The following is a 27,804-nucleotide window of genomic DNA, read 5'->3' as shown; positions in this document are numbered from 1 at the left end:
AAATCAGGTCTTTGTCTGGAAAAGAAGAGAAAGGTTTTCTTAGAATCAAACAAAGGGCATCCTTCTCTCTACTATCCCTTGAGGTAAGACAGAATGAGCACAATCTTGCTGCATTTTGACATCGAGAGTTACCAAATCCTTTCTATCACTGCATATTCCCTTTATTTAATAAATGAAATCTCATCAACTTATCCTTCTTCTATTATCACTGCTGACATCAATCTGATAATATTGGCTTGGCGTGGAATCGTGCTATTATATGTCCTCTTGATATTTAATTTAAGAGAAACGTCTGCAGTGGGGTGAATATGTGAAGCAAGCTTTTTATTACTGGCAGCAGTAAGGACGCTGGAAGTGAATTAGACATTCATCTTAGTCAGGGCCAATCTAGTGGCTCAGAAGAGGTTTTCTTCTTAACCCTCTCCTAACTGTTCAATAGCAGCAGGTAACAGCTGCTTCAGTCAATAACTGCATTCATTTATCTTGGCAAATTCATTCCTACATGGATATAAACCCCATGAAGAAGTATGAAGTGTCTGGGAGGTTAAAGCAAGGTTCTTTGAGAATTTCTATCATAAGCACTGCACTAGTAAGAAAAGTGCTGGTCTAAATGTCCATCAGTTAATCAAGAAGCAACAGTTTCCAAAGACAAACACCCAAACTCACTGCAAAAAGCAATTAAGGCTGTATCATCAGGATACAGACCCAGAGACAGAAGGTTTCAAACACAGAACTATGGCTTCTACTTAGGTGCAGCTGACAGGTTCCCATTTTGAAAGAATTATAGACTCAGTATTGGAAAGCAAGGGAAAGCTGGGAGAGGTCTGTGCATTTGCTGGTCCTTCCACACAGCTGAAGATCAGACTACCCAAGCAGATATACAACTTAAATGCTTTAGGAATTGGCAGCTCTTTAGCCTAGTGCAAAATCAGGAACTCCACAGCGAGTAACACACCATCACTTGGCTTTACTGGGAAGAACAGCAATTCCAGATGGAGTCTTTAAGAGCAAGATCTTCTTTTTACATTTTACTCTGGGAAACCATTCAAGCTGAACAAAAAACTCAAGAAGAGGCTGATGGTTTCTAAACTCAGACACTTGGATACCTCTGCTCAGAAACTGCTAAACAAAGACACACAGGGTCCCTCATATAAGTCAACTCAACAGTAGCTGGCTCCAGCACAGAGCTGCAAGCAGCAACCTAAATGGGCCAGCAACATGAAATTTCTTATGGGCTACAAAATCCAATGACTGGGTTAGCTGCTTTCTGCTGCATTATTTGACTAAGACCAATGCTGAACCAGCTTGAGCAAACCACATTAGTCACCACTGTCAGTACAGCACAGACAGCCCCAGACACCAGCAATGAGATGCATGGGCAGCCCTGCCAGTAAATCCCAGGGCACACAGCAGCAGTTTCTGCATGTTGGGAAGGAATCAGACACGTGGTATAGCTGCTTAGTATGTTTTTATATCCAGGGTCCATTACACACATTTCTGACTAAGCTCACTGATGCTTTGGTCACATAAATGTGGTGTGCTGCCAAGCTGCACTGTACACATATAAAACCCAATAGGTGGTTAACTGACCTGTAAAAACTGCATCTTCCCTTGGGTAGCAATTGGCTCTGATGGTTTCTCTAACATGTCAGAAAAATGACTGTAGACAGATGTAATACACAGCACATAGAAAGGTTTCATTCTATCTCATTATTGCATCCTTGACATTTACAGCAGAAAATTAAACACAATTGAAGCATTTCATTCACATATAACAAACTCATCAGCACAGAACAAACAGCCAGGCAAGCTAACTTTCAGCATAGGCTGCAGGATGCTGCACTATCACAAAGCAAACACTGTGCCCTCACTACAAGCCATGGGATTCCCTGATCCTGCACGTCAGCCTGATAACGTGGTTTGAATGGAAGAGGTAAGAGCTGTGTTGCATCTTGGTGGCAAGGGAAATAAGAGATGGAAAAAGCTTAATAGATTATCCAAAAGTCTACTAAAAAATCACTAATGTTTAAGCTACATAACCTAGCAGAGTGTAAACAAATGTATGTCTCATGAGGCTAAATGAATGTGATCAGGAAGGAAGTATTTCTGATCAGCCTCAAGTATTCAAAACACTGTTCAGGCTTTGCCACTGGTCCAGGTGGAATAGAAAGCTTGCAGAAGTAACATACTGTTTAGAGCAAGATGGGATAGACTCAAAGGAAAGGTGAAACCTCATGACAATTTTCAGAAGAACAGGGGTGCTACTTCCAAATTTCAGTTGCTGTATTCCTGTCTAAATTCTTTCACATGCCTTGTCACACTGTCAGCAGCACACTCCTGCACACCTGCAGTATTTCCCCTCTCTCTTTCTCCCCCTTGACAGCTGCATTTCAACTACAGGTCACCTGACTCTATTTTTCCATACATTGTTCATGGAGTATCAAATAAATTAATATTTTAAAGTACTGTGAGTTTCTGGGTGACTCTGTGATCCTATAAAATTTGTCACTCAAATACTTTCCAATCTTAATTCCTGTTTTGACAGCTTGTTCTAAACTTCCACCAAATTCCCCACTGGAGTTCATGCACTCACTGCACCCTTGTTATTCCCAGGACAGATACCTCCTTTCCTTTTGATTACAGATACACAGAAGTTGTTCTGAAATCTTCTTCTGTGTAAGTAATTAGATTCTATCACTGAGAACAAAACTTACCACTAAAGTCCAAGACTCAAGTGTCAGCCACTTGCTGAGTCACTGTACTGCATTTGGCAGAAACAGCTTTCCCCAACCACATTTCATTCACCAAATGAAAAAAAAAAATCCCAAAAAACCCAAACTCTAAAACATACAGATTGATGATGAAAGTTACTAAAACCTGGCAGTTTTCTGTAACAACCTCTAATTTTGGAAATCAACAACTTCATTTCATTTTCATGAAATTGATGCAAAGAGATTGTGTGACCTGACCAGGGCTGGTTCCAGTTCCCCACCTGACTACTCCAGTGTTATACAAATTCCCCTCTCCTCCTACACAGTCCATCCTCACACACAAGTGGTCATTTCCCATTCAGTCATGGGTGATCCTGAAAGACTTTGACTTATATTTCATTGTGTCTTACCAAGTGCAGTTTCAAGCAGATTGAACTGACTTCCTTAGACCCCATAAACTGTGGGCACTGGGGTTATGGTGGTGGGTCTCTGGGAAAGCAGAAGGGTAGCAATAAACAAAAACTGTACTAAACCATATAAAATAAAATTTTCCTTATACTACTGAACCTGCAAATGCAATAACTAATCTCCTCTATTAGCATTCTGCATGGTAGATGGCAAGTGCTTTAGAATAACGAGAGACTTTTCCCCACAAGTGGATAATTCCAATGTACATTTGGATGTAAACTTTTTACTGATTATGATGGTAGAATACTGAGCTATGGGGAAACTGCCAGTTTGGAAGATAAAAGGAAAACTACTGCCTCTTCCTTCACTTGCCAAGAGATACAGAAGTTAACAGAACTGGATCTCCTGCCCACAAAGCCATGCACCATTTTTTCCCAAAGATGCCAAGCTACTAAAAGTTGACTAGCAAAGATGAAGAGCCTAAAGTTAGCAGCAAAACAGTCTCTGGAAGCCAAGCAGGAATGAGTCAGAATCTTGTTGCTGGAAGGAGTTCTCTGAATCAGAAAGGAAGCTGGCTCAGCTCCCACAAGGCAGAAAAGCAATATAGCAAGCAATAACTGAATCTGAAAACAACACACAACCCAACAAGTGACCCGAATAGGGATTTTCTTTCTCCAGATAAAAACATCATCTAAAAACTGGTTAAGATCTCAGGTCAGGAAGGGAAAGCATGAAATCTGTAGAAGATACACAGCACAAGCTCTAGGAATATATGGATTGTGACAGTGCTATAATGTCTGGGAATTAGTTGGGGAACTGTTGGTCTATTAAATATCTTCCCAGAAAGTTTTCTAAATGAGGGAGAGCAGGCTCAGTAAATTTCTCCTATGTGAGATGATCTTATAATAGCCACACTGCAAATGAAATATTCTTTTTTTTTTTTTTAAAGAAAACCCTGACTACCTGTTTGATCATCACTTACTTTTCCAAAATGCCACTGAGCACTGAACTAGGTTCCTAGAGTTCACTTCATGCAACACAAAGGGATGGACAAAAATGTGAGTCCATTGGTATATTCTGCACTGACAGAAGTGGTAGTAAGAAAGATGTTAAAGATGCCAAAACAAACTTAGAGAGGAAATTGAAGCTACTGGTGTTAAAGTTCAGGTGGGGTCTGAAGCTAAACATACACCTTTTAAAGAAAAAAAATCCCCTTGCTTCTGCCCACATTCCCTAACCCTCGAAACCACAGTGTCCCTTTTACCAAGCTGTGCAATTGTGAATACTGACTCAGCAAAGATCTCCATTAAGCAGCTACTCATCCCTCAGAGAACACCAATAATGGTGCTTTCAATGCAAAAAAAACCAAAAAAAAAGTCTTAAAAGTCTGGTTTTGGGGGGAGGTTGGGGTTTTTTCTTTGTTCGTTTTTGTTTTTAAGTAAATATTGAAAACTCAAGAAGTCTTCAGAAAAAAACTTTATAGAAAACAATTTAGATAACCTGGTACCAAGTCTGGAGAAGAGCACATGAAGCATCTCAGGTGATGTGAGCCTGTGCCTCCTGATGCTGCTCCAGTGTGCTGCTGGTGGTCCTTGCAGGCAGCACAACAGTGACCAGCTCTCTTCAAGGAAACAATATACATCCCTGAACAAATGCTCCTGCCTTCCAAACCCCAGGTTTCTGAGTCAAATTAGTTTGAATTGTAGTTGGTAGGGTAGGTATATGTCCCAGACATGCAAGCAAGAGACACTGCCAGGACCAACAAGAAAAGTACAAGTAGAGAAAGAATCAAACCCAGCAGGATTCTTTCACCATAGCCTGAGTATCCCATAGCCTAGAAACCCATTTTATCAGAGTAATTTCATGGATGATCAAAACCACACAAACAATTAAATAATAAATTACAGTTATTGAAGCCCCATTTGAAGCAGAGATGGTTTTTCTCTTCTATAAGGGAGAAAAGGAATTCAAACACTCATCAGCTTAGCATTAAACACCACCAACTTCCCCTGTGCAGATGCATCACCATGATGCACCATTATTTCCTCAGAAGACAAAAAAGTAGAAGCTCTGGCCTACATGACAAACTGTTTCCTCAAATTTCCCCCACTGGTCCTTGCCTTTGGTGTCTTCTACCATCCCTCCAGGACTTCAGGGACAGACTGACTCAACAGTTGGACACAGTGTGTATAATCCAGAATCAGGAACACAATTACTGTTCAAAATAGCAACACTGCCCTTGAAATCAGTTGCAACTGAATTAATGACCAGATTGTTAGAGTGTTACCTCAACTTTGCCTCAGGCTGCTAATTACCAAACAAGTCATTAATTCAATGGTAACAAGTGGTTTCCCAGGCATTATTGCTTCTGACATCTTCAATTCAGCACTCTTTCTGCAAAGCTTCCCCAGACAACTTTAACCTCAGTCCTTTACAGAACAGCCCCATGCCATCACCAGCAGCAAACTACACCACACACACATTGAAGACAGAGGCAGAAAAACACAGCAGGAGTAGGCTAAGCTAGGTCATTAATTTATATTCATGACACCTTTCCCAGCTCAGCCAAGGGGAAGGCCAAAGGCACAAAAAAGTTCTGGATTTTGGTGTGGATCTGCCATTATTTGTAAATACAGAATAAGATATTAAAAAACCTGGAGAAACCTTGCTTTTACCATGGTGCACACTGGAATATGCAATTCCCAATGTGAGGGCAGAGATCTGCTTTTATTTTCACTGTATTCTCCACAATAAAGAGCTGTGAACTGAAATATTTCACATCTTCTGATGCACAAAGTATGACTGAGGTTTGTTTTAACAGCTGCACAAATATCCATGCTTTTGAAAATAATCTGGATTTGGCCTGCCAGCAAACTCTGATCTAAGGGCTTTATAAAGGCAACATTACTAGAGAAAACAAGTGCTTTTCGTGTAAAAATCAATAGCAACAGAAACATCCCTAACAGACTACATGGAGTTTTTGGCACCTCTTCCTTTTCTTGTCAAGTCCTTGCTATTCAGATCTTATTTTATAAATGTCCAAGTTCTACCAACGTAGCAGTGAAGAAATGCTCCTGCAATTTTGAAGAGACACCAGTTTTTCAGTGCTAACAGAACTGCAATTTCAGTTCATTGGACTCATCTCTCACCATGCATGAGAGGAAACACAATACTGTGAACATTAGATTGAATGTTACTCATTTTACTAACTGGCCAAAACAAAAATCTTATTTAGAAGCAGCATCTTTCAGTAATCCCCAAGAACTGAACTTCAGAAAGAAGATTCAAAGCACACAATATAATAAATTTTCAAGATTTAAAATTTGGTTCAGAAAAAGAATAATCTGGCCCAATTGGAAAATTTATGCAAATTCACTGCAAATATTCAACTTCTGTTTCTACATACCATATTCCTAAAGCAGTAAAGGAATATATGTTGCTAGGAAATCAATGCACTGGTACAAGTAGTTGCTTAACAATAGCCCTTTCAGAATTCATAAGGAAAACGTTTACATGCTAAGGTAATGAGTGAATAACTTTGTGAAGCAGAACTGAAAATGATCAGAAACTTTATTTCAGTAAAATGCACACCATGTAAAATGACACAAAGTCAAAATTCACCCATATATTTCCACCCCCTTCCAAAATTACTTTGAGGAAACTAATTAATTATAATCTTTTAGAGAATATTTTAATTTCCTATTAAGAGCAACTTTATAAAAGTGAGAAATAGAAAAGCTTTGACTAATAACCCATCTCTTTATTTAAAGATTATGAAACAGACTCAGTATAGACAGAAGAAGGAACAAGTAGCACAAACCAAGCACCAAGGGAAGAACAAGACTGGGATGAAGTCAAATAATTTTGGTGAAGGTATCATCATTGCAGGGCACAAAAGCACTATGTTGAGGTAAGGCTATGGATGAGCTTCCAGCAATAATCAATCTCTTATTCCTGGAAACTCTAAAATCCCTGTTGGAGAGGCTCTTAATTTCAACACTAAATTAATCATTTATCTAATCTAATGATAGAAGAAACCCCACAACAATTTTGTTTGAAAACTCTGCTGTCTTTACCCTTCTCCTTTGGCTTCACAACTGTCCATACAATAACTTTTTCAGACCTTGTCTCCTGGGTACAGTCCTCTGTTGATATACCCAAGGCCTCACAGTAGACTTCAAGATTAACAAACTCAAGTATCACCACATAACCATTTAATAAACTGTTCAGATCTACATAAAGAAACAAAAAAAAGTGGTTTCTCTAGGTTTCAGTTAATCTTGTATTCAAACAGAGGGGCCTTATAAAATCTTGTGCAATTCAATAAAACTTTCAATTCCATGAGTACCAAAAGCAAACCATGTGTTCTCTGTTGCCAGCAGGGAATCCATCTATGAACTTTCTTCCCCTACCCTCACTGAGTCAGTGTGCTTTCCTACTCCACATTCAGCCAGGAGGATACTTACTACTTGCAGGTTTTTCTAACATAACCACCTTAAATACTCATGTCCATAAAGCTTAAAGATCTGAGGACCATTAAATGAAAGTCTTACATAGTAAATCCTAGATGGAGTAAATCTCTTTGGCAGCTTCTCCATTAAAAAGCTGCCTTGGATTCACAGCTGATCTCCATCAGGATAAGATACTGCCATCCTTTATGCACTCCTTGATAACAGCACAAAGCATATGCAGCCCTCTCAGCACAAAATGCAAAGCAACAGAGTCATCAGTAAGCAACTTCAGAAGGAGTTCTGAAAACTACAGGGAGATCTCAGAGAAAAACTCATCTTCAGAACAATTTTATCTTTTAACAGCTTCCTAATCCCTTCACCCAACTCCTGCAGCTTTACCTTTTGGAGTCACACCCCCACCCAGGCTAGTTCTTGCATCCAAAAGTAACAACTACGAAAATAAATATTTTTTTTTAAGTGATAAGTCCACCTTCACAAAAGAAAATAAATCACAAATAAAACCACCCAACAACAACAAAAAAAAAAGCAAACCAGTATTTTGAGGCTAAATCTAGAGTGCTGCACTAAGCCATAACCTCTTTACTGATGTTTTTTTCTTTCCCCTTAACAGATTCAGGGACTGTAATAACATTTAATCCTCAGAAGCTAATCTAAATGTAACACTCAAAAGAAGACAAAGACAACGCAACAGAAAGAAAATTTGGCCACTGCCTTTTGGGAGTGCTGCTTTATCCCTGGAGCGAGTGCATTAATAGAGCTTGGAATGAAATGCCATTTTATTCTCTGTAGCAGGGAGGGGATTAGCAAGTTGTCTTCTCTAAACCCAGTCTGAGTCATGGCTCTATGAGCACTGAGAAAAGGATGTGGAACGAAGGGAAGGGTGGGGAGCACTGGCTTTTTATTTACACGCTGCTTCCTTTGTGGGTGGTTACTGATGTGCACAGTTTGCTAAACAGGGAAAAAGGCGGGGGAAGTTCTAGGTCCCCTGACTTTAATTCCGTTGGTTAACAAATGAGAAAAATAATAATGCACCAATTATAACAACATAGTTGAGACAATATGTCCGTGGCAACTGTCCAATTCACCACAGCATGCAAGCAACAAGGGCAAGTTGCTTAAGGTGCTGAAAGCTGTGCTCAGTGGTATCTTGTTGCTAGGATTTTTTTCCTGGGAGGAAATAAAACAGGTTGGATAGAGCCCAGAACAAAGGAGAAGGAGACACTCTGATAGGAGGTATGTGCAGATGAGAGCAGGCTGGCTTCAGGTGAAGAGATGAGGAACAAAGTCCATTGCATAAGTCAGGCCATGCAGGCATCAAACCTTGAAGTGGAAAGCAAGAGCTAATGACTGTGTCAGTGATTTAATATGAAGCTCAGCACCAAGTACTTCACTTCTGTACATATACAAAGGGAGATAGGAAGGTTTGCTTGCCTACCTCACAGGCATGCTGTGAAGGGTCACTGATGGAAAGGTGTACAATATTCCTAAATCTTGAAATGCTTGAAAATCACTAAGGAGTGGAAACAGTCTGTGGAATGCTTGACCACTTGTGCAGAGCTTTAAGTGTTGATAAAAGAATTACAAAAGTCATTAAATGTCAAGAAAACCGGAGTTTTGTTTCTTCTCTTTGCTTCAACACAGACTCTGAAAAACAGGGTACTCACTGTGGAAAGAGCCCCAGCCCTATTTCCCTTTTCCTCCATCAGCTCTGCTGATACACAGTGGCAGAGGAGAACAAATACTGGGTAGATTGGTCTCACAAGGCTCAAGTGCCAAGGGCAGGTCTTCACAGTGTAACAGGGATAACAGGAGCTCAGGAAGAGACACTATGGTAAAGGACATGGACTCTCTGCAGGTGGAGAAAGTGCCACTCCTGGTTTCCTTTCCTTAAGGAGATATCATAGTCTAGCACTGGAAACAGGCAGACCTCTATTTCATTCATACTTTGGTTAATAATTTCATTTCACATCATTTTGCAGGAGTGTCAGTTTGTTCCTGCAAACCAAAGAACTAGATCTGCATAAATCAGTCTAACCTATATTAGCACCTAGTATGCTTGTGTGTCTAATATGAAAGTGCTAAATAGGATGAACAAACTATTCTTTCCACTGAAGTCACAGGATCTTGTAGGTTATTACCATAAACAAGATGCAGAAAGACTTGAATGTAGGATGCCTGACAAGAGAACCTCACAACACACAGACTTTAAAGTCCTACCAACTGAGCATGGATGCCAGTGTGGGAAGGAACCTTCCCCTGACCCTGTCCAGCCCTATCACAACCCAGGTGTGAGGCACAAGAACACTTCAGGAGTGTTTGTACTGTGTGTTGTACACAAAGCAACAATCTGAAAAGGGTCTCTGCATGCTGATGGAAGTGATACACTGCAGGCTGATGGGGGAAAGCAATGATTCTTCCTGCATGTACAATTATCAAAGGCCATTACTAGTCCCAGACCATGAACTCCAAAGCTCAGCTCAGTGCAATCCTGGCTAGTGCTGGCAATTCCTACTGTAAAGAACTAGAATGCATGATATTCAACTTCACCCTCAGTTTCACTCATGCCACTAATCTTGTCCTTTTTTTCAAGACACCCCCAGCCATGTTATTTTTTCAGACAAAATTCACATTAGGGCATGTGTCTCTTTTTGCTGCAAAGACAGCCCAAGGAATCTGTCCCTTTCTAATGGCTCAAGTTCATATTGCCATCAAATAGAAGAGCACTGTACAATCAGGTCAGAAGCCAGGGACTGTTAGATGATAAAGGCTCAAAGAAAAGGGGAAGAAACCCTTAAGAGACCACACACTCTTGAAAGAAAGAATTCATTAGCATTTGTGCTGGTCTCTGCCACTAACCTTTGCAAGAAATGGTTGCATTCCTGAGTTTCCTACATTACCAGTCTTCGTTTCCACAAGAAACAGAACAGACCAAAGGAAACAGAAACATCAGGAACCAACCTTCAGACTACCTATAAAAAATAAGGTAGTTACAGTCTGTAATAGTAAGTGAAGAACATAATCCCAGGTCCCAGTCGCTTCCTTTACCAAGTCACAAGGATAAATCACCACTACACAAGTTCATGACAATTAATCACACATTTGCAGAAGTAAATCCAAGAAAAGATTCCATTGATCAAAGACTATAAGAACGTTATGCCCCATGAATTTTTTAAATTTTATTTTAAAAGGGAATTTAGAATTCTGCTGTGGAAAATGGGATGGAAATGCAAGCAATGTGTTAGCTGCCTTGTTCTGGCTTCTTTATCAATTTATTGCCTGACTGTCCAAACAAAAATGTGAAATTACAACAGGTTATGTGATGCTTTGGCAGTCAAACATAATTTTAAATAAAGACAACACAATATACTGCACACCCCACTAACATATTCATCATTACTATATTATCTATTTATGCAATTAAGCATTGTAGAGTCTGGATTGGACCCAACTGGACTACATATGCTGCTACTCCAGTTTATTGCATGTTGGCCAACTGTTTACCCAACTGAGATCCGAGTGCTGCTCTTGACAGCGTAATTGCTTTAGCCTCATTAATATTAAAGAATTATAGAAAATATTTTTTCTTGGGCAGCTGTTAGTGCATGTGGAATAAGTTATATAACTCTACTGGCAAATACAAATATAATTTAAACACTATATATGCTCATGGTAAAAATGCAACATTAAAGGTCCACTTATCGTGCTAAGGCCAGTAAAAAAGGTCAGAAAAATCATTGCAATCATTCTAAGAAAGCATTAATGAAAATTACAACTCTAATTTGAAACTAATAGGGATGAGATTTAGACTGTTTGCCTGTTTTTTTCCCTGGACAATGAAAACTTTAGAAGTGGTGCCATTCTTTCTACCCCCATGCACCAGCCCAACGCTGCAGTGTGTAGGTTAAATACAATGGGTCAAAGTTGATTAAACACGTTCCATTGGTAGTTTGAAAACCCTAGTAAATATTCCTATTTAATATTAATTTTTAAAGTCTCTCTCTTCTCCCTCATCATTCTTTGCAAGATTTATCAACTTTATACTAAACTCTTTCAAGCTTGACACAGAGAGGAAGCCAGCTTGCACCTCCTCAGACCCCTCAGTACCTGACAGGAGGTAACCTCACACTCTGTTTACAGGAACATCCAGAAGCTACACACAAAATGTTATGAAATGCAACTGGAACTGCTGAAAAGAACAAAAGTGGAAAATGGCTCCTCACTTTATCCGTTCCTCTGCCTTGGTGGCTGCCTCCTGATACTGCTCAGTTGTCATCTTGTAGATCTCTGCATTCTGAAACAAAGAATAGAATGCTCAGCTCTAAAAATTAAAGGCATCTCAGATCTTATCTTGTAACAAAGTAATCTTCTATAATTAATGACAATTTCCAACAACAAACAGAATATTCAGTTCAAAGAATACCAGAAATACTTAAGAGTCAATTTTATTTTCAGCAAAATGCATCAAGGCCACAACACATCCTGCATTCCAAGGACAGGAAAGAGGGGGAAAAGGTTGTTACCAACCAACCACGAGCTTTGGTTATTCCATGTAACCACAAATACAAGGCGTTTCCAGCACAGAGTTATTTTGAGTTCGGTCATGTTTTGTTCTCTTCTTTCATTAATTGCTGTGAAGGATCTTGTAAGTTAGTGACATGCAAGTACCAAAATTGGCTGCTAGCACTGGAAAATCCATTTTACATTTCAGTGCCTCTACTTATGTTACTTACTCTTTAAAAGAAAATTATGCAGCCTGTTTCCCTTTAACAACATAGGAGGCATATCAGGTCTCAGTTAAGGCACTGCCAAACAGAGTCTTCAGTGTCTTGCTGCAGGGCTTAAGAGGTTTGCATTAAATTCTCCTGAACTTGCACAGAAAGAGTTTTAGCTCACAGCTGCTCAGTGGCTAAATGTGGAGGATGAATTCCTCCTGTGGGCTGCACTGAGGAGCCTCCCAGGCACAATCAGCAGGAGGGAATGGCTGCACTCCCCCAGTGACTGCACTACAGGTCTCGTGTCACTAAAGCACTGATAAAGCTGCCTTAGGCAAAGCTGCTGGACTCCACTGGCAACTGCCTCGCTCGAAGCTCATCTGCAAGGCTCTTACTCTGAAAAGGCACAAGCAGAAAATACGCAATAATCAATCAAAGAGAGTGACAAAATGGTATTGAAAGCGAGGACAGCTATTCATTTAGGGCCAGTTTGAGCTGCTATCTCGTCTCTCCCCAAATTTGGTCATTTTATACAGAATACTATTCTTGCCCTTCTTCATTTATTTCCCCATAATTGCAGCTGTGCTCCTGCGCATGATGAGCCGACTCATACTGTTCAGTGGCTGGAAAAAGGAAAGGACAGATATAACTCAAGTTCTATTAGTGGTTCTGCCACTTGTGCAATCTTGGGCAAGTCACCATTTTCCATCTGCAAGTGAGGGATAACAGCTGCCTGTACCTCTGAAGTTGTGTGAAGCTCAGCTAATTGGAAGGTTTATAAAGGTTTTCAGAACCTGGGCTTCAAGGTACAATATTTAGGTGTTTCATCTCTGATGCCTGAATTTATGTTACACACCAAAAGAAACACAGAACAGATTTTGCTTTTTCAAACTTTGACCTAGGAGAGAGATTTAAACTGAGAAATCTCGGAGGACTAACCACTTCAAAATGCATTTTACTGGCAAATTATCATTAATGTTTTTGTTTACTTACTTGTTACAGAGTGGTCAAACTTCAATGCTATTAAATCAATTTTTCTCCTTCCTATATTGAAAAGTTCAGCTTTTAATGGTGTCTTTTTCTCTGGCCTGTAAACAGACCTCATGACTTACAGCTCCCTGCTGTTACTTATTCACACATGAAACCACAAGACCTGTGCTTCATTAATTAAATTTGCCATTAAAAATTAAATAATGTGAATAAGTAGATGTAAGCGTTATCTCCATTGGGCTTCAAAGGTCTCACCGTTCCTCCAATTACTACCCAAGCAATTTCCATATTTCACACTGTCTGATTTCTCAAAGGGATTGGATCTGAGAGATCAGAATGAGAGGAACTGGGAAAAAGAGAAAGCAAGGTAGCAAATTTAAACATTTTTCAGGCAATAGGAAGTAGTCCCGTCAGATACCATTAGCCTGCAGCACTCTGCAGTGGAACAGCAGCAGGAGAGGAAAACAGGAACAAATCTGTTGTACGTGAGACCCAGCATGAGGTCACGTTTAACTCACCTAAGGAAAGTAACAACAGCCAACAGAATCATTTGCTGAATGCACTGTTGATTGAAGTGCTTGTGGCACAACCTTACCTAGTTTATTAGAGAGGGTTCAACTGCCCAGCACCTTGGTCAGGCTCATCTTCAACAACATCAACTACAGACATGGACAAAAACAGCTGGGAAAGGAACCCAGGCTTTGGTTCTGAATTCTGCAGCTGCTAAAAGTAGGCAAGTGAGAGCCTGAACAGAGGCAAGAAACTCAGTGAGGGGAAGGAGAAAAGACCTGGTCTCAAAGCAACCACCAGACATCATGCAAAGATTGAGGAGGGGCATAGAACACCTTCAAGCTGCAGATAAAGCTGCTAAGTTTTAAAAATGAATGGAAACGTATTTCTCTGTGATCCAGCTAGGTCACTTGCTGTTGATTCATATCTCTCTCCTTCAAAAACTCTAAATCCCAATAAAACAGTATTTCTAATTCTGTGAATCAGTACCTCTAAATCCTTCCCCATGTAATAAGAACAGGAGGTTACCATTTAAATCTGAGTTTGTTCAACAAGCAGATTGTTAAAATACATTTCCCTTGGCCTTTAGATCCTTTCCAACCTTAGGACAGTCACATTCCCTTTTGTCCTAAACATTAAATGAGCAACAAATGGGCTAAATGGGCAAGAGAAGGGTTTTTCAGCACGGGCACAGACACAGCAGGTTTTGTGATCTGGGGATCTCATTAACAGAGAATAATTTTCCAAGTATTCTCATCTGTACTACTTCAGACACAAGATCTGCTTCATTTTCAGCAGTTTACCACCACACCATGGCAGGAGAGAACATTCCAGTGGCCTGGAACTTTCGATGGCTTTATAATATAGTTGCAAACAAGGAGCTAAGCCAAGAACCATCTGAGCACTTCCCCCAACTTCAGCAGGGTCGCCTCCACACAAGGGCTATTCAGCAGGATCAAGGTGTGGTATTTGCACTTGAAACAAAGTCTGAGCTGCCTGTAGTCTTAGTGAAGTCCTTTATCTTCATAAAACGATATTCAGTGGTACAGTAAAAGAGAGAACATTCCACACGAAATTACAAGACATGAACACTTTTAATTTACTTTCACAATATTTGATGCTTGAGATAAAATGACAGCTCACAAAGAAAAAGTTGAACATGAGACCTCAACTATTATTAAATAAAGCTCCTGGCAGTCTTAGTTGCAGAAATAAGTTTAAAAACATGACCAAAGGACACCATAAGGGCTCAAATAACAAAAGACACAGAAAGAATGAATGAACCACCTAAAATGTTTCACTTCTCTCAATAAAGCTGAGCCTTAGGGGAGTCAACTTCAGAACATTAGAGCTTTGTCATGTGGGGAGAGAGCTCTCCAGAGAGGACAAACAAACTAAGCAAAGAAGTGTTAGTTTGAAAGATTTTTCCCTGCTATTAAATGATGGTTCGTAGCAAATAATAAAAACACCAAGAAGTTGTAAAAATACATAACCAGAGCCTAAAGTGCAACAGAACCGCTTTCTTTTACCCTGCTGTTTTTCTACAACAGATTTGCTGCTATACCCTTGCTCTCCACTCTTCTAAAACACCCTTGTTCTAAAAATTCCCTTCCAACGGGAATCAATTTTAAAACTTAGAGCTAAATTTGGAGTAATTTTAATTCAGCATTTCTCCTTGGCTGCAAACATGCAGAGAAACTCCGACACTCACTACTACACCTCACTATACTGCCCAGGCCCTTTCCAGAACATATAGCAAAGAAAGTAAGAAAACATAATAGCAGAAGACTGAGTTCTCAGGGTTATTTCAGGAAGGAAAGTAATTGAAACACAAAGAGAAAACCCTGCCAGCTCATTCTCACACTGACATTAAACCACATTCCTTACAACTTCTGTGTAACGTGCTACTTGCAGTAACATGCAAAACAGAAAACTGAGCAAAACAAGCATGAGGAAACCAAAATCAATCAGGTTTCAGGTGAAATTATTTGTGAACCTCAAGCAGCAGCATTAAAACCCGACACTGGGACAAAGATTTCTTCATCAGGTTCAGTTCAGGTCAATAGATTGGAAGGCGTCTTGATTTAAAACCAACAAACCCAACCACCATCACCACAGATATCTTGAGATATTTTGACACCTCAGAGTATGGGAGCTTGTCAGTGGTCACAGTGTTTAGAGATACAAAGAGGATTTACAGCTGTTGAAATGCTGCCAGCCTAGATGAATGCCAGTGATAGCTGTGATGAAACGGAGCAGGGCAGTGGAAGCCTTGACAAATGCTGCAGACGGGAGATTAGATGGTGCAACCTGCCTCACACCTGACAGACGCGCTGCTTCGATCCCTTCTCCTGACATCCACCTCACCAGCTTGCAGCAAAATTCCCCTTGCAAGCCCCTCTCAAACCCTAAAGAGTACAAGAGGCAGTGCTGTGAGCGGGGCAACACGCAGTGTGCCCCACAAAGGCACCGCCAGTTTCTAAGAGAAACAGGTAAGGAAAGCAAAGATTGCTTCTTGCATATCAAATGTCAGCTGGAAGGCATTCAAATTCTGTTGTATTATATTCTTATGACTCTGTATTGATATTGTTTTATATTGCATTGAGAAAAATGGTTTGCACTGTACTATTCTGAAGTTTTGTAAATTTAGTTTAGCTTTCCTTTAGCTCTTCCCCACCAGTGCAACTACTGGCTGCAGCTCGGTTTCCCCTCCCTTCACCCTAGGTTTGAAGTTCCTCGCTACTCCTTTGTTCTCTCTTTTTTTCCCCTGGAAGCCTTCAAATATAAATGCTTGGATTATTCTGGGAAGAAGAGACTGCTTGATCTTTTGCTTTGTCCATGCCAAGCTCCCTCCATCTCTGACCCAGAGCTAGCCAAGGCAGGTTGGAGAGTAGGGGGAGAATCACAGCAAAATTCCTGCATCCAGCTGCTTCTGAAGCCAGAAATAAGATCCTCAGATCCTGAGAAGCAGCACAACTGTGGCCTGCCTGCACACTCCTGGGGACAGCCAACACACACACACCCTGGATGCAGCTGCTGCCAAGAGGAACTCAGGGAAGCTGCAGAGAAACATCACCAGTGCCAGCTTAGAAACATCAGTCAGTGCCAGCTTTGGGAGCCCCCTTTGCTCCCAGCAGTGCCTCAGGAAAGCAAAGGTACACCCAGGCTCCCCACACCTCAGCAGGCTGCTGGTTCACACGCACTGTAGATCAGGCTGTTCATTCTCACCACGCGGAAGTCTCACGCAAACAGCTCCTAACAGATTTGAAAAATTACCCCGTGTACCTGCATCCCTCCCACAGGTACAGAGGCAGATGAGCCGAACCAATCTGTTCACTGGATGACCCTATGGATGTGTTAAAATCAACCCACACAATCAATCACTGCTATCAGCTTTGGTCCAAAACAGGGAGTTTGGGAATTTCAGAATATGCTGCAAGAAACAATCTCTTCACCTCCTCTGGCGTTTCTGCTCAGCCCATTTGCTGGTATCAGTAAGCAGTTAGCTCATTCACATTTCCTCCTTCCCATCAAATGCACATAAAAATAAAAGCCAATTAACAAGGAAGAGAAACATGCCTATAGAGTATATCACTAGAGCACAGAAGTTAAGGGTTAAACTGCTTTTTTGAAAATTTGTAAGATTTTTTTCTTAAAAGGTAACAGAGAAAAGATGCAAGGAACTACAAACAGCTTGCTGATATGGAAAAAAAAAAAAGATTTTTTTCAGCCAAAGCCAACTTCTAAACACAGCTCTGTTGTTTGCTGTTCATGTGTGGGTTCATCCACTCCTCCCGCTGAGACCAATAATGAAATGAGAGCATTGAATTTGTTCCATTCTATTCTTTCCTTCGGCAATAAGCTGTGAGATCATAAATTTTGGATTAAGATTCAGAGAAAGCATAAAGAGAGTAGTGTCCACAGTAAGAACACAGGCAAGTTAAACTAGTCAGGAGCAGTACATTCCTCTTTGAACAGATCTTCTCATGTCTGCAATATCATCCTGAGTTGAAAGCAAAATATTAATTCTGTAGCATATCTAGAAAGCTTCTCAAAGATAAAATCCCACAGAACACCTATCTCCACAAAGCTTGAGGGAGGCAGAGCTGGGGAGAAGGAACATAGCTGAGTTTATCCTGTGGATAACAAACTAGGTACAAAAAGGTTAAGCTACAGTCCCTAAAGCACGTGGAGTCAGACGGTCTATGAAGGTACCCTGGGAAGAGTCTAATTAAAAACAGGTACCCCACAGCAAAATGGTATTAGGAACTTCCAAAAGCTTCAAGTGCCTGACTGGAAACATGCAGAAAAGCCTCATGTTATCTTCAAGTCAGAAAGGCAACCAGCAAAAAGAAATTATGACTACAGAAGCAATTATAAGGGAAAGAAGGAGAAAAGAAAGAAACACTCTGTTTATACAAGGTTGCTTTAAAGCACACCCTTCTGAAAGACTACAAACAAAGCATTGCCAACTCTTTAAACAAACTCTGGAAAGCAAAAGCAGCTTCAAAGAGAAAGGCCATAAAATTCCAGCAGGTAACTCAGACTTTCTGAAAAGGACAGCAACAGCATTGTGAAAGGCCCAGATTAATTCCTGCACTAGTGTAGGGGGAGCATCACCCTGCTCTTCTCCCAGCTGGAATTTTAGCTAAGGTGAGGAATTCACAGTAAATGCCCAAATCAATTACACCTGACAAGTGCAGGTAAACTGGCTTCCCAGGCATTGATTAAACATCAAGAGTTTTCAGCATCTGCTTCAGAGAAGTCCTGCACCAGGCTGACCTGCACTGATAACATGGTGCCCATGGCATGAAGGGCACAGCACCGCCTGCCCAACCCCAGCACCTGTGCTGGGCAGCTGCACAACTCATCCTGCAGGGCTGCTTGGGTCCTAGCAGCACATCCACCACACAATCAGCATGAGCTCCCAGATCACAGGATGCTGCCTCAAACAACTGGGCATTGTCCATGAGAGAGTGACAAGAATGCAGAAAATCGATGCTAAGGGAAACGAAGAAGAAAGAATGAAATTGCCAGAATATCAAGAGCACTAAGAAATGCAGGTGGAAGCTTCACTCAAAGCCTGACCAGCACTTTCAAGGGGGAAAAAAAAACCCCATCAAACAAAATTGGCAGCCATCAAATACTTGTCATACAATAAAAAAGATACAAAGCACATTTCCTTGTCAGGCCTGTCACAGGAGCTTATTTTGGGAAGGAAGGAAGGAACATTTTAACTAAGGTTTAATGCTGTCATGCCAAAGCTGGTATTTGACAGAGCCTCCAACAAAACTCCCACCACCTCGGACAGTCATGCTGCAGCTAAAATTTCCATCTTTCTCTGCTGAGAATATCTCAAGTCCCATTTATAAACTGCAGCAGCTGGCCCAGTTAACAGTTCCTGTCCCAACTGGAAAAAAAAAAAAAAAAAAGATAAGTTAAATTCATGACCCCATCCTTTTAAACAACAGGTAGCTAAGGAATGCAATACACTGGGTTCCCAGAGGAAGGCAGAATAGAGGAACCCAAGGCAGCAGAATGTGCAAGAGAACTGGAGAGTAATGCATCACATCCATACACTTGCATGCATAAAGGAACTGCAGGGAAGGGAGTCACTATAAGAAACAAAGAAAAAAAAAAAAAAAAAAACTCACTGAAAAACAGAAGTAAGCCAAAGCCTGGAAGTTCCACCCCTTCCCAGGGTTTTTCCTCTACCCCCAACTACAAATTATTCTCCATGTGCAGTTTCCAGTAAATCAAGCTTTGCTAAATAACCCCGACATGTGCGGGGCTGAGAACCAGCCAAGAAGCAATGATGAGATGTCCCTGGAATGATTAAGGAAAACGCAGACATCTCTCAGGTTACAAGGAAGCCTGTTGTACTCTCCCCTTGGTGCATATGCAATGCTGCAAGCGCTGTTCTGAAACCTCTGATATTCAAAGGCTCATTTGGTTGACAAGGAGCCTGTGGATTCGTGGACAGATTGTCACACAAACTGTCAGGTTTTTAGAGAGACTATCAGACCTCTCTTTTCCTACGTTATGGAGCACATCAAAGACACAGAAGATGAACCAGACACAGACTGCACAGATCTGACAGAATGGTGGGTGTACATATTCAGAATACTGTACTGCTGGGGGGGGGGGGAGAGGCTTAATGTGAATAATCAGGGGCTGAAAGTTCCAGAAATGTGACAGTTTTTGGCAGCAATTCCCATCTTTGCATTTATTTATTGAAGGGAGAAAAACTGCCATACTAGAGGCAAACTTGAGAGAGGAAGAAAAATTGCATCAGCGGCAATTTATTTTCCCACTGTACTTTTTCTTTATTACTACTACTCCCAGAGCATTTTCTGAAGATATTTGTATTTTCAGTCAAGGTTCTCTCACTGTGCTTGCAGGCTCTCTTCCCATTTTATCCAGTAGGAGAGACTGGTTTAATGATTACAGCCCAAAAGACCGCTAGGACTTCACAGGTCACTGTACACGGTTAATGACACAGACAAATCCGCACTTTCACAAGTGCCTGCTGGCTCATGGCTCTGTCTGGAGATGCTCAGGAGCTCATTATTCAAAACTTCAAGCTCAACTTATGGGTAATCAGCACATCTGAAGAAATACACCATACCCGGATAACCAAAAAGTGAAGAGACAAAAGCTATTATAGAAAATACTAACCTTAAGCATTAAGGTCTCACTTCTACAATGGGGACAATGTTCACTTATCTTCCAGTGAGCTAGAAATCTCAGTTAATGAATATCTGGAAAAAGTTCTCAGCTCCACAGTTCAAAAATAGTGTTACTTTATGTGATTCTCCCTTATTACTAATAGTTGGATAAACATGATAAAGCAACAATGTATTTTACAGGTGGCAAAAAAAGTTATTAAGTTATTTCTACAAAGGCATACTGATTACTATTTAGAAAGGAAAATTAAATGTAAAACAAAACATTGATAACAAGAAAAAGCAAATGGATTAACACAGATTCCTTTGGCCTTACTTTACAATACCACTGTCACATAACCTCTAGCTTGCCCTGCAAGGCATCAGTTTTCCAGAGAAAGGAATACTAGCATCTTTTTATATGTATTTATATATATTATATTGTATTTTATATGTATTTTGTATTCTAAAGATTGAAATTCACCACACAGCAAACAGATAATAAATAAGATGTTTACCCTAAGATAAAAATAAATCACAAGGACAAAGGAGAAAGGATGGCAGAAGGGATAAGAAAGAAATAGAAAATATTTGTAAGCAATTTCGTTTCCATCATTTGACATTCTCATTCTCTCTGCTTTTAGCAATCTTCTCTTTCACCTGTTTTTTAATGCAGCTGTTTTGCCTCCTCTATAAGGGCATTGAAGAGACACCTCTGCAGCTGGCAAAATGGGAAGGCTCTAAAGAAAAGCCCAGAAGGACCACAGACCTCCAATCAATGGAGAGAGGCATTTTCACAGCAGGGCTACTAAGCTGTAAATATTAACATGAAAATCAAACACCCACAGAGAGCAGGAGCAGCCACATAACTCTTTCATTCCTGCACTGCACAGAGACCACTCTGGACACACCCCTGGGGCAGGATGTCACCTGTGGCCCTACACAGCTTTTGGGCACCTCCAGCTTAGTTATGGTGCTTTCATTAGGGAATCCAAGCAGAGGAAAGGCAACAAGGCAGGTCTCACTTGTAGCCCATTAAACAATAATAGGAATAATTACTTATTAACATTAAGCCTGAAAAATCTCACAATGTTTTGCTGCCAAGGCTTCTCAGGAACATAAATGGAAGAATGTCACATGCACAGTGCACCACACATCCATAGATGCAAGCTAAATCTACTCAGAATTTAATCTCTAAACACAGTCTGACAGTAAGGATTACTGCATACAAGCAACAACAGACCTTGAACTTGGCATTAAATGAAAAGGAAATATAGGTAGGCTTAAAGTTCCAGAAGAAATATTTTGGTATAAGCATCCTAATTATCAGGGTTTTGTGGCTGTAGCTGATAAACTTTATAAAAAAAAGAGGCTTGGGAAAAATGTTTTTTATAAATGGGTATTTTTTTCAGCCTCATGAAAAAAAAGTATCACTATTTCACTATATCTGGACAAGACCAAGCAAAAAGTTCAACTCTTCAACTGGAGACAGCTTGAGCTCAGACAACAGGAATACAAAGAAGGGAGAGAACTATGCTTTTGCTGGGGAACAACAGGAGGGAATAACAGCAAACACCACAAACACTTCAGACCTGGTGGTAAATCATCTCTACACAGAAATAAATGAGCACACAAACTTAAAACCCAGCATTGTTGTGCTTTCAGCCAGCAAGGACTAATGCTGTGTTCCTCCCTGGGATGCCCTGTGCCTATCCCAGAAATGGACAGTTAGGACACTATTATGGGAGATTTTTTTTGTTCTTCCTGCAACAAACCCTTGTCTCTAACTGAAGGAAGAGCTATCTCAGTGCCACAGGAATGAGTGATTAGCCATCAGGTAGTAATGGCTTTTTGCTGCTGCAAACGGAAGCTGCATCTCAACAAATGACCTAGAGGTGAAAGGTCTCATATACTACATTTAATTCCCCAAACAGCCAAAGGAAATTCTGTGGTACACATAACTACCATAAAAAATGAGGTTAAAAAAATGCATATACATGCTCAGACAGGCAGCACAGTACAACACACCCATATGAGTCGACTTCTCTGATCAAGAACCACAGTCCAGCCAGTTCAAAGCTTGCTGCATGTCAGGGCAAATTAGATCATTTCTCTGTACAGTCCATCATGAGACATCTCTAGCGGGGAAAAAAAAAATAAAAATCCACAACCCAGGCACTCCTCAATTGACCCAGGCATGCAAGCTCAAAGCAACCTTGCAGCTTGAAATTATGAAAGAAAAAAATTGGCTTCTGTTCAGAAGAATGGGGAGGGAGAAGAAAGGAAAAGGAATTAAGCTGGTTTTCTCATTAAAAGACCTGAAATGCAGTAATTGGGAAAGAAACTAAAAGATGGCTCTTCTCATAAAATGACCTATTAATTACAAGTCTTCTCAAACCAGAGGCTTAGAGCTTTATCTCAGCTCCCACATTTTCTTCTCCCATCTCTTGCTCCTCTATGGCCTCTTGGAGATGGGCACAGATTCAGCAGCCTCTCAGCACGTCCTGGCTCTGTGGCCATTCCTCACTGTTGCTGTCCCCTGTGCAGGGCAACATCTTTTACTTGCTGGCCACTCCACTGCTGAACACCTACCAGGGCAACCTCCTCTCCACACTTGTCAGGGTTCAACTCCCAGATGGTTCTACTGCATATGAGATGTATATTTACTATTTGTAACTACAACAAAACAAAATTAGCCATCAATTCATATTTATTTACAATGGGGCTAAAATGCAAATGCCAGGAAATTTTCATCTGAGCCAAGGTGTTTAATGGCAAACTGTGGCATCCTTGGGGCAGCAGAATGGATGGGCAAACCACCAATTAACCCCAGTACAGCAGAATGCATGGGCAAACCACCAATTAACCCCAAAACCAACCAACCAAACAGAAATTCACCTCTCATCATCATGGAATCAGGAGATTTTGTGACAGGCAAAGCAAGTCTGCAGTGGCTGAAGACCTCACTGCAAGTCTGATGGTACACATCTATTTAAAAACATTGAACATGTTATTTACAAGCTACTTCTGAGTCACCCTGGTCTCTGGAGAATGTGCATTATATGTTCAAGAAATTGGAGTAGCTCTTTTATTTATGTTTCTTTAAAATGACTGGCAGATGGGGAAAAAACCTTCAGAGAAGTGGCCCCAGGCTGTCATGAAACATGTATTTAACACACCCACAGTAAACTACTAAACACTTCAGAAGGTACAGCCGCTGTAAATATGGAGTAGTTCCTTTTTAAAGTCTGATCTTTGGACTACTTAATTCAGCACAAATTTGAGATGTTCTGGGGAGTCAATTTATAGAGTAATTATTAGCCATATCTTCCATTAACATGATGACAGCACATTCTGTAAGGGCAGAGCCATAATTTTAAGACCTTTTCAAAATGAATCCCGGTGTTTGCTTTATTTTTAAGTCCTGATAGTAATGCCTTTTTCATGCCATACGTGGAAGGACCACTGTGAGCTGAAATAGAAATCTCAGATTCCCCAAAGTCAGGGTCTTATGCAAGTGAATTCCACACACAGGGAAGTTTTCTCTACCTGAACCAATTTCCAAGACTAAGTCTAAATCTGGAATATCCCAAGAGAAGCACAAGCTTCAATCATCGAAATCCCAGCAGACACACAGAATCCAGCCTAAGGTATGGAACATATTTAATCAATTCACTGTGCTAACTCTCTACAGCTTCATAAAATAGCCAATATTACAGTAACAGGGCCAGAAATTAATTGTACACTGGTTGGTGAATTACAGGGAAATAACAGGCAGCACTGGTATTTATTGCAGCAGGGTGATGTAGTTGCTGTTGAGGTACAACTGCAGCTCAGTAAAAACAGGTGAGAGACAGACAGTGTGTGTGTTCACACCTGGGTGGGGGGGAAGGTGTGCAGTGCTGCTTTCCATTAGAAAAGCAGCACTGGTTTTACTGGTAACAGTGTTATCTATATAAATATACACAGACACATTTATAAATACCAATCCTGCCTTTAAACAAGCTTGTAAACACAAAGAGGGAGGAATCAGAAATTTAAACTATTAGGCAATGAGAAAATGAATGAAATTAAGGGAAAATTGGGTTGAATAAAAAATGCCAACTAAGGGCGTCAGAAATATTAGATAAAGGGGAAAGCTCTCAGAAGTAAGACAAAAGAACCTCTTGTTTTGCTCTTTTTGGACTAGACTTGACAAATGCTCCAGTGTTGACTTCTAACAAAGAGACAAGATCACATTCTAGGTCTTTTTGTTCTGCCTTTAACAAGTCTTCATAGTGATACACTGATGAGACCAGATACCAGATTGTTATCTAAATTCAGCTGCTAAATTCAGTGTTAAGACACTAAGTTCAAACCACACGTTGCCACATTTATTTCACAAGTCGAGCCTGAGGATGGATTCCTCCAAGATGAAGCAGCCCATAAGCATCATTCTCTCCCTCTGCAAAGATACTCTAAATGCCAGGGAAACAAAATCACGTAAGGCTCTGACAGTTCACCCTTCAGCACACAGACTGCAAACGCAGCTCTGCACTAATCGTGCAGGCTGAAGAGGAAGCAAACACTTAGCTGCTGTTTGCATAGAGGCTGCTTGTAATTTGATGTAATGTACTGTACAGCAGTCAACACATATTGAAGAGAGAACATACACACTGCAGAGAAGGCAGAGAGACTGTGCTGACATCTAACACGGTTTAGTTACCCTATTATAGATGTTCTTTGAGTTCATCAAATTACCAATCAATTTATCTGATCTCTAAAAGCTGTGCACTGAGGTATATTAACTACCAAACTTCAAAAGCTTGCCACAAAAAAAAGCCATTAAATGGGTGAATTGAGCACAAGGTACTAGATGTCAGTTTGTGTGTTGGCCACCAGCACCAAGGAAAGAAGCTCTCCCTGCAGACAGGGAGGCCACCAGGAGCTTCCTCTAAAGGTGCTGGTCAGCCCTTTCTGTGGATACCCACAGAAAGCAGGGATGTTGCCCTCCCTGTCATGCTCTTACCCTAGCATGACATTTAATGCCTAAGAAAAACTGAAAAGGAGAAGAGGATAGAAGGTAGGAACCAGTTCAGATGATTTCAGGTTTGATCCCTTTTCAGATTGTTCCTGTTCAGAAATTTAATTCACATACAGGACAGGATCTTCCATTCTCTAAACATCAGAGGCTGTGCCCTGGGAGATTGATAGAGCCACTGTCACCTGAGACCAGCATCCAGACAGGCAACCTGAGCAACTGGAAGTCATCTGAATGATTAGGATGGATCTTGTCAACCTGTTTCAGAAAACTACACTGGGGATTATTCTTGTGTTCAGAAGATTAAATCAACAGTTTGATGAACTGGATGCTCAGCTGTACTGCTCTACTGATTGGCTTGAAAGGCAAACTGTTTTTTTGGATCATAGAAGTTTTAAGTTTAAATAAAGCATTGGTGGGTTTGTGAGAGGAAGGGTTTGCAGGAAGGGCTGGGGATGAATAGAGAATTGAACAAATTAGATGAGAAATGAAAATGAAATTGTAAAGAATATTTTAAGGTTCAATTATGGAGATGGGGACAAGAAATTCTTCTGAAAGGAAAACAGATTTTTTGAGACCAGAAGTTCATTTCACGTAGCTGTTCTTCCTCCAGGTACCCACAGCACTGGGTAGAGCAGCAAGCTGGTGCCTGGAATGACTGGAGGCAAACAAAGCAGCCCTTACACACATGGCAATAGCTCACACACAGCCCCAGGACATTACAGGAGAAAGCAAATGGTGTCAGTGACACCTGCCAGGACGTATCAACTCATTTATCAAAGGGCACTGAATCTTAAACTCCCACTGAGAGGGCAGAGGGTTTGGTTGGAAATAACACTGAACACAGTTTGTTTTTTCAAAGGTGGGCAAGTGATCCCTAGGTCTCATGGATATAGACAAGTCTGGCATCCCAACTCAAGGAATGGATATCTCATCCCCTTCAACAGAAATCCCTTCCCACCTTTACCAGGTGAAATCAGTTTGTACAGCCCCACAGAATCTGGTTCAAATCAATTATGAAGATCCTACATGAACATATTCTTCTGGAAGGCTTATTTTTCAGGCTTCTATCACTTTTTTTTCTGCAGAATTTTTTATTGAGACAAGTTACCAGCCATAAACCAGAAATGACAATGGACTTGCATGTAGGGGTGACCTTGGCACACCAAAGTGGGAGACAGCTCCAAGAAGAAGGATCAAGGCCAATAAGAATAACAAACAAAAATAACTTTGCCTCCCATTCTTTACACATCCTAAATGCTTTACAAACATGAATTAAACGGGAAGTACAAGGGCAAGAAGAGATTAATTTAAACAAACCAAACAAGATGAATACCACACACAAAATTACAAGATTTGTGAAGTCAAGCAGAGAAAAAGGTGCAGTCAACCTTATTAATAAAAAAGGTATGTATTCAATGCATTTCTTTCCCACTTACACAAATACTCTACAGCTTATGAATACCTCTTGTGCTACTTACTGCTCTGAAAAAGTACAAGCAGAAAAACGTTGCATATTAATGCACCCACTGCTCACAGTAGTCCACAGCCACCTAACAAGAGATAATGTGGGAGCCAGAGCTTAGGAAAATCCAAACAAAGAACAGGCATCATCTACAGCAAGGAGTTGAACTTTATCTTCCAAGATTACCTTCAGCCTTTTTCTGCTGTTTTACACTACTCCAAAGTGCTGCTTGTGTTTTTGTTGTAGTATAGCACTGCCCTTAGCTTTTGTCACGTTAAACTCAGCAAGAGGCCAAATAGCAAAAGGAGTCAAATAAATATTTACTTGGGAGAAAGTACACAACTAATATGCTAAGTGAAATCTCCTGGCAGCTGAAGGGTTCCAGGAGAGACTGAACTTCTTTCTTATTATACCTTTTAAAGGATGTTTCTGCTACTTGGAGAAAGCAGGACAAAGCATACACAAAATCCCTAATAAAAATCCCAGTTCTGAGCAGTATATGTGTTAACTATTACCAATAAGCTCCTCCATCTCCCTCCCTGCTTCTCAGTAACAAACAAATGCATGAAAAAACATCATCTTGAGCTTCTCAAGTTGAGTGTGTCTAAGGTTCTCCCTACAGGTTATTAGTCTAACTCTCATTCTTTCCACCCAGAGGAACACTACAGTACAAAACCTCATTCAAAACAGTTGAGAGAAGATACACATTCTACAAAATAACTCAAATTACATGGATGAGATGTAAAATTACTGAAACAAGTCAGAGTTAGAAGTTTAACCACTTATAATAAATTAGTCAGGTCTCGTTACTGGATTACTTATTGGAGATTAGACAGTCACACTGGAAACAC

The 27,804-nt window shown here is 40.5% G+C and overlaps 1 protein-coding gene across 5 annotated transcripts in view; it reads right to left on the bottom strand.

Annotated features, from left to right (window-relative positions):
• CHCHD6 (coiled-coil-helix-coiled-coil-helix domain containing 6) overlaps positions 1–27,804 on the bottom strand; it is a 106,985-nt gene that overhangs the window by 39,022 nt on the left and 40,159 nt on the right. For 3 of the 5 annotated variants that reach the window (XM_079316601.1, XM_079316602.1, XM_079316600.1), the window contains exon 6: positions 11,812–11,882. In XM_079316601.1, coding sequence (XP_079172727.1) covers positions 11,812–11,882 — 71 coding nt within the window. Of the gene's footprint in view, positions 1–9,029; positions 9,149–10,447; positions 10,561–11,811; positions 11,883–27,804 lie in introns of those variants that run through there. The other 2 variants (XR_013775675.1, XR_013775674.1) reach the window with 2 other exon arrangements.

This window comes from Erithacus rubecula (genome assembly GCF_903797595.1).
Source record: "Erithacus rubecula genome assembly, chromosome: 13".
Taxonomy (NCBI): Eukaryota; Metazoa; Chordata; class Aves; order Passeriformes; family Muscicapidae; genus Erithacus; species Erithacus rubecula.
Note: the sequence above shows the minus strand (reverse complement) of the source record. Positions and strands in the feature narration are given on the sequence as shown.